This window comes from Argiope bruennichi, chromosome 10 (genome assembly GCF_947563725.1).
Source record: "Argiope bruennichi chromosome 10, qqArgBrue1.1, whole genome shotgun sequence".
Classification (NCBI taxonomy): domain Eukaryota; kingdom Metazoa; phylum Arthropoda; class Arachnida; order Araneae; family Araneidae; genus Argiope; species Argiope bruennichi.
Genome location: NC_079160.1, coordinates 53,279,198 through 53,291,322, shown reverse-complemented (window position 1 = coordinate 53,291,322; position 12,125 = coordinate 53,279,198). Strand labels below are relative to the sequence as shown.

The 12,125-nt window shown below is 27.5% G+C and overlaps 1 protein-coding gene across 1 annotated transcript; it reads left to right on the top strand.

Annotated features, from left to right (window-relative positions):
• Window positions 1-6,125: 6,125 nt before the first annotated feature.
• LOC129989404 (coiled-coil domain-containing protein 22 homolog) lies at window positions 6,126-8,500 on the top strand. The gene has a single exon (XM_056097921.1). The coding sequence runs from the start codon at window positions 6,236-6,238 to the stop codon at window positions 8,087-8,089; it is 1,854 nt and encodes a 617-aa protein (XP_055953896.1). The 5' UTR covers window positions 6,126-6,235; the 3' UTR covers window positions 8,090-8,500.
• Window positions 8,501-12,125: the final 3,625 nt, after the last annotated feature.

Here is a 12,125-nt window from a genome sequence, read left to right as displayed (position 1 = left end):
CTAAACGTTATTTAATTTTTGATTTTGCTTGCATAAATATTTGTTATTTTAAATTTATTCTTTTTCAATTAGATAAAAATTTCTTTTGATTCTGCTGTTGGAGAAGAAATTTTATTTATTGATTGATTTTATGTAAGATCTTGTGAATGAATCATCTACTTAGGATGATTCATTGATTGATATTCACTGTGCACTTGTAAGATTGTTTACTGTTTGCATTGCAATGAAAGTTAATATTTCTGTATATAAGTTTATGTTCTTGTTGCATTATCTATTTATTTTTACTTTTTGATTACAGAATTTAAAATGATTGTATCAAAATATTTACTGTTAATTGTTGAAAGTTTCTCAAATATATAACTAGTTTATGTTATTAAATATGAAATATTTATCCTGTATTGAAATTTCATTTACTTCTTATAGTTTCAAATTGTAGTTACTTTAGTGAAAGAAAAATTGTTATATTTATTTTCAAGAAAAATGTTATTAAACTCTATTTCATATGACATATAAGAGACATAACAAGACCTATTTTTTAGAAATTATTTTTTAGAATTAGATCAAAATCGCAAAATACGAATAAATATTTTAATGTTATTTTATGGAATTCCGAAACTGCATTTTGTAGAATTAAAACAATGCAGTTAGAATAATTTATATCTATGCTTCAATTTAATTACGGATATGAATTTGTATCTGGAATTTTAATCAGCTTAAAACTGAAATGGAAATATATTTTAAGTAGATTGATATTAATTGAAAATGAGCTAATAAATTATTCCAAAATATCTTCTCTTCCAAAAGTAAAAACTTAATGAAAAACTCTTTTTTTGCCCAACAAATTGCCAAAAAAGAAAGGCCAGATTTATCATTGTGAGAAATTTTAAACTCCTGTGACCATATTTAATCATATTTTTCAATAATAAGAAATCTTTAATTGTAATTTTCACTTAAGTGTGCTTTTCATAAAAATCCGTCACCGTTAACACGATAACTCAAATCTAAATAGCGGTAATTGCCTGAAAATTCTTGTATAGATTTCAAATAATATAGACAGTAAAATGAGGAAAAATTTTTGCATTTAGTGAAACACTTTTTTATTTATAGGCGTTTATATAAAATCCAGCTGTAAATATTTGGAAAAAATGCATAATTACAATTTATTTCCCTTTAATTTATTTACATTTCAAAACGTTTCTTAGATTTTGGTATCATTTCATCAATTACTCTCCCTTATAACTTGTGCGAAAAGAAAATTACGTTCGAGACTTTACAATTTGGTGTAAAGTGTTGATCATCTGTGTCAAATTTCATTGAAATTTACTATAAATTTCCCTGTTTTTCAAAAAATATTATATAAAACTTTTTCGTGTTTATAATTGACAAAACATCAAAAAATAATAAAAAAGTTATTTAAAAAAATACAAAATTTTGTTCCGAACGTAGTCGATTACCTTAAACTCTTGTAAAAGGAAGTTTCTGTATGTTTGGTGATGTCCAGACTAATCTATCGTACTTACAGCCATGAAATTTGACACATTGGTGGTCGTAATGGGAATTCCAACCACCCTGTTTGACAACAACATGCAAGTGTGGACTGTATGCGTGTTTAAATTCCCGAAAACTCTGAAATAACAATTTTTAAAAAATTAGTTTGAAAAAAAAAAGAATTTAATCAAAACAGTTGGATTCGAATCAGGGTTTAATTCGTTATTGGCGAAATTTAACTCTACCAAAAGGTCTGTGCAAAAGAACCAAATCATAGTGAAAGGATATTAATTTTACCTATAACGATATATTTTATACCATGCATATTTCTTATGAGAAATGCAGTAGAACATTAATAATGCATCTGGGAGTCATAAGCATTGATATGAAATAATGAATTTCTGAGTTGGTATAATAGTTGTTAGGAATTCAATTTTTTTTATTTTTCATCCAGAAAAGGTGAAGTGAAATAGTTTTTTCCATTTATTTGGAAAATGAAGAATGGTGTGGGGCAGGTGAATACTGACGATACATTTAGAGGTCAAGAGTTTTCATATGAAATTAAAATCTTTGAAATCGACCCAGTGGTTGGGGGAGAGGAGCTCTGTCGTGGAATTTCATGAACAAACATAAATTATTATTTACTTCGTTTTGTTAGCTTAATTTTAAGTTTTTTTTCCTGGTTTTGACTTTCATCGAGTCAGGACATCATTATGCGGATAATGCTAGTTTAGAATATAAGAGGATAATTTTCTTTTCGATTGAGACTTAAGCGTTTTTTAATGAAGATAAAGCATTTTCAGAATGTGGAAGAATGAAATTTGACACATTGTCAAATTTTTGCGTATATACGAACATCAATCAATAAATTGCGGACAATCATTGAGAGATGCTCAGAAAAAACAAACATAAAATACAATATCTTTTATTTAGGAACAAATGTAGCATCGAAATATCTTGAGCTATTTTCAGGAAATAAAAACTTTTTATTCCTATATTAAAAAAAAAAAAAATGAAAATTATATTTCTATTAATTTAACAAATTAGATAAGAGAAACATTGTCGCAAGTGAGGAAATAGAGAGCTACGACCTCAAGAACATCAGGAGACCTCGTTGTCTCATAATGTGATTATACCATCAACAATTTGCAACTTCAACCATGTCTACATAACTCAATGCTCCGATCTCTGTCACAATCTATTTCCCAGTATAGAATTCACTTTTTTCTTGTTATCTTTCACCGTTTCTATATTTTTATGTACTTACTAGGCACATTGAATGTTACTATTCTCAACTATCTTGTTAAACCGCTTCTTCATCCAATTGTTATGCCCAAAGGTTAAGAACCTTCATTTCAAACGTTTTGCCCACTCTCTCGCAAATCGGCAATCTCACCTGGCAAGATCATAATTATAATCGCAGAATGATAAAATATAATGAAAAACATTTGAGGATGGCCATAATGATTCACATAAGAAGAAAATTTGTAATACATGAGTGTTGACTATGCATTATTTTTATAATTATAATATCTGGAAGCTCGCTCAGTAGTTTTTTGTGAAATTATGTTTTTTTTTCGGAGAAAATATTTATATATGAATCGCATACTGATTACTTATGAACATTTTTCAGTCTTATCCCATCTCACATCCATCAGCGAGATCTTACAAAATTTTGAGGCACCAGAAGGTTATCATCCTATAGCAACAAGTACCACAAAAATGTAGGAGATAGCGCTATATGACATTCTCAGCATGAAAGCAGATAGAAAGAGGTTCTAGTAGTTAAATATAAATTTTTTTTCCTTTGTGTGTGTGTGTGTAAAATTTCATTTCTTTTTTTTTTTCTTTTTTTTTTCAGAAACACACTTATATAGATAAATTAAAAAAGCAAAACCTTATCTAAATATAATAAAATTTTATCCAAATCGTTAGACCTATTTCGAAACACTCGAAATAAATTTATATATATACAAGAATTGCTCGTTTAAAGTTATAAGATTTAATTATTTTTGCTATTTTTTAATCTTTGAAACACTTAAATAGATATTTCTAGCTAGTTTTATTTATATGAAATTAATTTATAAATAAGAAAAATATATTTTGTAAACCAAAAACATTTGTGTTTATTGCAGAATACTATAAAGCATGAATATTTCCTTTAAATTGTAGCATTAGATTTAAATTTCCTACAGTGCAGAATAATCTATTCTAAGGTCTTATAATGCAAGTTTCATTTCAGTATAAAAAGAAAATTCGCTAAATTGTAAGTTTCGCATGAGCTTTGACACATTATAAGATAAATATTATTTTTCTATTGTAAATATATACAGAGAAGCCTCGTTAATACGTCATTTTATTTTGTCTCCGTTTCTTTCCATTGTTAAGAAAAAATTTCACAATGTCGCAAATTCAATAATAGTACATCACCTATTCTAGATTTCTAAAATATAGGTCTTTTCTTTTCAATCTCAAATTGAAACGAGTTTTTTATTTATTATTTTTTATAATTATTATTGTTATTCAATGCAATACCAAACCATACTTTTTTATATTTGTCATATTAAATGATACTTGAGAAGAAGGACTATTTTCATGATTATATGCATTAAATTTCATCTGAATTGCTGTGTAATTCAGTTTCATTTAAGATATAGTCCCCGAAGAATTTGTTTTGTTTAAATGCAATTTACTGAATTTAAATGCTCCCCATTTTTTCCTCCTGAATCTAAACACTATTTGCAGAAAATAAAAGAAAAAAAAATCATAATCAAGTTGAAGAAAACTATCACATAACGGAAAAAGAAAAATAAAGGGGGAAAAAAAGCGACAGAGAGAAAAGATAAAATGAGCTGCATTTAAGTGTCAATAACTTGGTTTAATAATTGTTAGTATTCGTAGAATTGGTTCATTTTAATAAAACCTCCACCCTTTGTCTAATAGTGATTATCTTTCTATAGGAAAATAAAAAACCGTCTATGTGATTTTAATTTTCGTTTATGTCATTTTATTTTCGCAAATTTTTTCATAGTATATATTTTGATGAAAACTATTACAGTAAATTCATATTTCTGCTTTTATTTAAAAATATTAAATTAATGCAAAATAAGGGAAAATATCAAAATTATAATGATTATTTTTTATTCTTTATGTATTATCAATTATATTTTGATATAAACTATGTTCAATTAAATTAAAGGTTTAATATGTAAAATGTAAATATTAATATGTAAATAAAATAAATTATGTTCAATAATTAAAAAATTTTAACCATTCACAAAACTATTGTATGTATTATTTTTAAACCACTCACTAACAGAAATTAATAAATATTTAGGTTAGTTGAGAAAAATCTCATTTTTAATTTTTGAAACTGCATTTGTTTGTCTCCACATTTAAAAAAAATGTTCAGAAATTGGCTATCCTCAAAAATTCAATGAAAAAAATTGCTAATATCTTGGGAAAATAAAAAAAACTGTAATGGAAATATGGACAACCGAAACGAAAATCTCAACAAATCTTTGTCATCTCATCGGCAAAAGGTCATCAATATCGCACTCTTTTCACCATGAGAGGAGAAAAGGGTTTCTTTTAAACCAAGTGTTTTCTCTCTATATATCTTATGATAGCTTATAATTGTTGATTTGTGAATCATTTAGCGAACGTGAATAAATTGGACCTCACTCATCTGCAGACAAATTTGAAATAAATAAATTCTAAGAAAATCATTCTGAAATTTGAACGAAAATGGAATTTTAATTAGAATGTTTTAGAATATAACATCTTTCTAAATTAAAATAAATAAATAAAATACAGCATTTTTATTCATGGTACTTTATAAATTAGCTTACAGTAAAAAAAAGCCCCCCTCCCCCTCTTAAGTTTCGAGTTACGAAATGACCGCCTTCAACACCTATGCAGAAAGCCGTCATTGATCTCTAAGAATTGGGAAAAAAAAAAAAAACCCCTATTAATGATTATTCTTTCACTTCTCCACTTCTACTCTCAGAGAAAGGACTATTTTATTCTGTTTTCATAAAGAAAAATTACCCTGAATTCTGGGGCAGCTGAATTCTCTCGCTAACCGGATTAGGATAATTAAAGTATGTGAAAATCAAATCGTTTAAACCATGAAAAAAAAATCAGTCTAAAATGGAATAAACAGCTTATTTCTTCCAAAAATGGTCTGTTGGATTCGGGACAGCTTATATTTATCGCTTTTGATGAGTCTCTGTATTTGATCAGTAGGTCCCACCATAAGAACTCAGAGAGAGGGTCATTTCCTGGAACGGTGTATGCAAGAGACTTTTCCTTATGCATCGATGGATTCTTGTTCTTAAACTTCAAATCGAATCGATTGTTACTTTCTATAGTGATTCAAGAGCTGTAATCGAAAAGATTGTCGTTAAGGTCATTCGATGACTTGGATTAAAAAATGACGTTCGTCAAATATTCGCCATTCCTAAAAAAAAAAAAAAAAAAAAAAAAAATGCCGAAGATATTTACTAAGGCTGATCAGTTACCTACTGGAATTCAAGTTTTTAGGAATGTGTTTTAATGAATCTATAAAAATTAATATTTTATTTTCTTTCCAATAAACGAAACTAGTAACTGCAACTGTTTATGTAGCATATGTTTGATCAGTATAAACATTATCATCCATCACACCCACCTGTCATCTGTAAAAAAACAATTGATTGTTTACAATATCATTTTTGCTTACTGAGTTTATTAAATCATTAATACAATGGAAGAAGTCGATGAAATTGTTTTGCATACCTTACGCCAAATTGGTTGCGATGTGGATGAAATAAATAGCTTGAAAGAGTTCACGACGGAAGCGGCGATTGAAGGTGTAGTTCGTTGCCTGAAATTAATTAATCCTTCTCTTGAATTATCCCATCATGTTCCTCCTAATATGTCTGCCAGGTATAGGTTGGGCTCAACTTTAGCTCAGATATGTACCGAGCTCGGATATAAAGGAGAGATTGGTTACCAGACTTTTTTATATTCTAATGAAACGGACATAAGAAAAATATTTCTATTCCTTTTAGAAAATTTACCGAAGGAGACTGAAAAAGCCTTAGATGAGCCTTTAAATATAACTTCTTTGATATTAAAAGAAGCCGGATCTTCTCTGACTCGAAGTTTAAATTACCCGTGGCTACCTATCTATTGTAAGAGCTCTGTTGACAATGAAGGGAAACTTTTATTAAAAAATCCATTATATTCTTTAGGGAAATTTCAACCATATCCTTTGTTTAGACCATGTAATTATAGTCATGTGAAAGATAAAGCTTTGTTCATGAAACATTGTGAGAATGACTTACAGTTAATTACAAAGCAAGTTAAAGTTGGTCCTCAGTTATTATCTTCAGTATTAGAGGCCAATACATTAGATTATGTCAAGCAGTGTGAGAGTGAAAAGAATCAGGATGATTTAACAACTGTTTTAAATAGAAAAGAACTGGCAGTGCAAAAGCGGGAGAAAATTAATAAAATTATAAATGAGCATTTGTTGCAAGCTATACAGCAGAGCAAGCATGTTTCTGGAAAATTTGAAGACACCCTCAAAAGTACTGTGGAGTCTCGTAGTTCTCGGTTTACCCATGCATTAGAACTTCAATTTACACCTGATAAGAAAGAAACTGCTTCAGTGAATGTTCCTACAGCTAAAGCAGGCGACTCTGAAGAAGACATGCAGAAAAAGAGAGAAACAGAGATCAAAGAACTTCAGCTGAAACTAGATTTGTTAACTAACAAACTTGAAAATTTGAATGTGGAAAATAAGAACTATGAATCTACGTCTCAGAATATGCAGGAGCAAATAAGGAAAGAACAAGAAACTATAGATGATCTTAAAGAGCGTTATCGTGTGAAAAAATGTACTCTGTCTCTCTTACCTGATGCTGAAACTAATATTGAAAAACTGCAAGCTGTTATTGATGCTAGTTCACAAAGATTAGTATCATTAGCTAATCAATGGGAACAACATAGAGTTCCATTGATCGACCAGTACAGGGAATTAAGAGAACTTTCTTCTCGAAGAGTTAATGAAACGCAACGAAAACTGGAAGAAATAAAAATTCTTAGAGAAAAAATTAAAAGCCTTGGTGTAGAAGCTCGGCAAAAAGAAGAGATGCATAAACATTTAGTTACTGCTTATGAGAAACTTACTAAAGATGTAAGTCGCTCAGCTTATACCCGAAGAATCATGGAAATTGTTGGAAACATTAAAAAACAAAAAGCAGAAATTGATAAGGTGTTATTAGATACCAGAAATGTACAAAAGGAAATAAATAAGTTGTCAGGCAAATTAGAAAGAACTTTTACAGTGACTGATGAGCTTATATTTAAGGATGCTAAAAAGGATGAAGCCATACGTCGAGCTTATAAATATCTTGCTGCTTTACATGAAAATTGTAACCAGTTGGTTAAAATTGTTGAAGAAACAGGTGCCATTGCTCGAGAAATTAGGGAACTGGAGGATCAGATTGAACAAGAAAATCAAAAGAAAGTAGCAGCAACATTAGAAAGAATTACTTCAGATTATAAACAAATGCAGCAAGAAAATGCATCACTTTTAGCTCAACTTAAGTAATATTATGATTAATTGTTAAATTCAGTGTTTATGTTAGGAAAGGGATAAAAGAGCTTTCTGTGACTGTCTTATTGATTTTAAAGTAATTTTTTTAGGATTTTATTATTATTCCTTCTAAATATTCATCCCAGTGATTAGAATGCCAATTTTGTTTTCGTTTTTATGTTTTCCAATTTATGTTTTTTGGTCATAAGATTGTCGAATTTAATTTTGTTGTAAAAACTGTCAAATAATTGGAAAATATTATGTGTTATGTTATTTTTCTAGTTTAGTTTCTAGCTTAGTTAAAATTGTGGATTACACTGCTCAAAGTTTTTTTATAGATTATATCTCATTCTTACTAGACTGTTAAATGTTATTTTTAATAGTATTATGATTTTTTATAATTATTTTTCATCATTTTCATTGATAGTAGTGCTTGTTTCATTAATTTTGTGTTTGTTATGAACTTAATTTCAAAATCTTATGCCACTGAAATCTTATTAGAATTTATATGCTTAAACATTCTTGTTTGTGAATAAAAATGATGTTGATTATGAATTTCTCAATACTTTATTTCTTTAAGTTTCATTTTTTTTATGCTTTTACATTTCAGTACTAATTATTTATATAAATTATTTTAAAATTTAATATTTAAGTACATGAAATTGAAATTTATTTAAAAGCAATCTTATTCAGGTGAAAATTTTATCAGAAAAAGTTATAATCTTTCTATTCCATGAAAATTTTTGTAATGATAGAATTTTCTTTGAGGGTATAATTTTGCTTTAATTATATTCCAGGAATTTTTTAATAATTTTTTTTCTGATACTATAAATTAAATATATATTCGTATATTTTTTTAAAGTTTCATAGAATTTTCAGTATTGTTATCTTACACTATCTGTCCATTAACAAAAAGCTCCTTCTTCAGATTTTAATCCATTTTAGATCTTTCTAATCAATTATTATTTTCAATAATAACAGAGAGCCATAGAAAATATATTGTATTGCTCAAAAACTTTTCTTGTTGTTCAATACACAATGTACTTAAAAAAATTTTAATACTTAAGCTTACTCAATAATGAAACATTTGCAATGGTTTTTATCTTTTGTAAAGTATATAACTTTGATATTTTGAAAACTTTATTTAAAGTTTAGTTGATGTATTGTATTTGAGAGCTTATTTTGCAAGAGAAAAAGTTCAGAAATTGCTTACATAGCCGCTCATTATGCAGTATGAAATTTTTTAATTGAAACATTAACATCTGGCACATCAAAAATATTGGCTGCTTTTAAATTTAATAAAATATTTCATGCATAATTTGATGATAATTATTCCCTCATTAAATTATTTTAAGCATCAAATTGCAATAGACATCAAAGCCATGTTATTTTAATAATTTTTCACCTATTTTGTGCATATGAAATTTTCCAATGAAGTAAAGAACCAAACTTCATTAGAATGTTAAACTAACTAAAGTTTTTAATGCCACTGTGATCTCATCTGACTTAAATATCTGTTTGAAACTGCACTCAATCCTTTGCTGTATTGTAATTTCTTTTTCTTATTTCTCATGTAAACTGTGCAGTTATTTAGCAGAGTATTTCTTCCTTAGTTTTTAACTATGAAAGATAATCATGGGATTAATTATTTTAAGACTCAATGAAAAAAAATTGTCAATATTCAGAATAAAATAGGATTGCTACTAAATTAATATTAAAATTTCAAAATGCTATAAAATTATGTTTTATATAGTAGTATTTTTTTTATTTTATTGTAGAAATTTTTAATCAATTAAAATTTCCAATTTTTTTTTTTTTTTTTTTTCAAATTATACTTTATTCTCTCAAAAGTGCAAATTTGGTAACTCTAGGTATAGGTAAAACACATCCAATCTCCATTATTATTAGTGCTAAACATACTTTACAAAACCATTGAAGTATTACCAACTTTGAATGATAAAATTTTAAGCCAATAATAAAATTTTTGATTGTATTTACTACTCATTGTTTATCTAAAAATATATATCTATACTTATAATAAAGCTCAATGTGTGTGTGTGTGTGTTGGCGCTCTACAGGCCAGACCATTTGACCTACAGCTACCAAATTTGGTACATGTATACCTTGGAGGTTGAGAATGTGCACCTGGGGTTCCTTTTTTGAATTTTTAATTAGAATTTTAATTAAAAACTAACTTTCCCGCCAAAGAAATCTTTCATTTCCCCCCCCCCCCCGCCAACTTTTCCGCCAAAAAAATCTTTCATTTTCCCCACCACCAAATAAGTAAGGCTTCAGTTTTTTTTTCTCCCAACAGTAATGAGGCTAGGGTTAACATTTTTCGGCAGATTATTTCAAACGATTCTGTCTATTTTCTTAATGTTTGATGCATTTAAAATTAAACATTGTTAATTAATCGATCTTTCAGATTCATTCTGAAGTACTTTTGAATTAAAATAAAACAGAATAAAGGAAATTAAAAATTTCTAATCCGCATAGCGTTACCCCAACTGGCGTAGAAAAAATCACGTATTTGCGTTACGTAACTGGCGTTGAAAATTCACGCATGCGCATTGTGTTCTGAATTCCGCATTGTGTTGACAATTGTTATCAACGGATGCGGACTGGATTTAAATTATTTTTAGGTTCGTTGTATGCTTTTGTAATTAATATGTATTTATGTTAGTTATATATTTTTTGTATATGCTTATAGTTTTAAGTACATCGTTTTTTAAGTAGTTTTTTTAAAACCTGTTTTCAACCGTTTATTTTAAACAATTCGTTTTATTAATTTAAAATTAAACATTGTTAATGAATCGATCTGCTCATAATGAATCTAAGAAAATTTTGTTGACAAACTCTTGAGATATTAAATAAATTAAAAAAGATATTCTTTAGTTCTCATAAAGTTTAAACGCTGAGTGACTCTATTTTCTGTTATCAGATTATAAAAAAATGCCTTGTTTCAGTAAAAAATATTATTATATTAATTGAAGATTAATTCTTTCCACTTTAATTTAAAGCATAAATTCTACGGGTGCTTACAGAAAATTAGAGAGATACATATTACGTTATGACTGAAGGCCTTTATAATATTATGAATGAATTATATGACAATCAAAATTTGAATTTTTAAAATATTTTGATGAAGAAGCTATTACAGTAGGAATTGCAGAAAATATTTAATTATTAAAATTTTAACAAACATTAAGATTGGCAAACCGGCTGGTCGCCAAAGGCGGCTAGTATATATATAAAGAATGTTTCTTTTATTTTGATTTAACAAATATTTGTTTGTATTTCAAATTATCTACCATACATGACATTAGCTAAATTTTTAATTTCTTGAAAAACTTGAAAGAAGTTGTATTAGAGTACATTTTCTAGTTTGCATGGCAAACACTGCGACTGGTGAACATAATTTTAGTTTTTCATCTTGAAGCTAACTAATTCGTTAATTTAAAAAAAATTCTCATTTTTTTTTCAAAAAAGAAACATTTTATTTTAAAGAGAGATAAAAAAAAAATTGTAACCACAAGAAATTTATCATCCCATAAATCATAGTATGTGTAGTTAGCTGAAAAAAAGTCCCTGAAAGTAAGTTCATTTGTTTGGTAGCATAGATAATTTGAGAAATTCATAAAATTATAAAAACAGATCATGATTATTCCTTTTATAGTTAAAATTTCATTCATTCTTCTCTTTTACTTTTTCAAAATCCTAATATGGTCTTTTGATGGTTGACATACTTTTAGAGGAAAAACATCAATAACAGAATTAATTATAATGATATGAATATTTGAGCATTTACGTAAATGTTTCTAATTCCCATATCTTTTGTCACATCAGGGTTTTACTTTTAAAATGAGTGGGCATTTTACCTATAAGTACTCTGATAAAACAAGGCAATCGATTTCCAAAATGTTTTAATCGTTTTGGATTGATATGGGTTAAATAAAAAGAAATTGTGTGATTATAGTTTTCAAGGATAATTTAAAAATATAGTAACTACAATTCACAACTAAAATGTATTTTATTTTTGATGTTGGGGGGG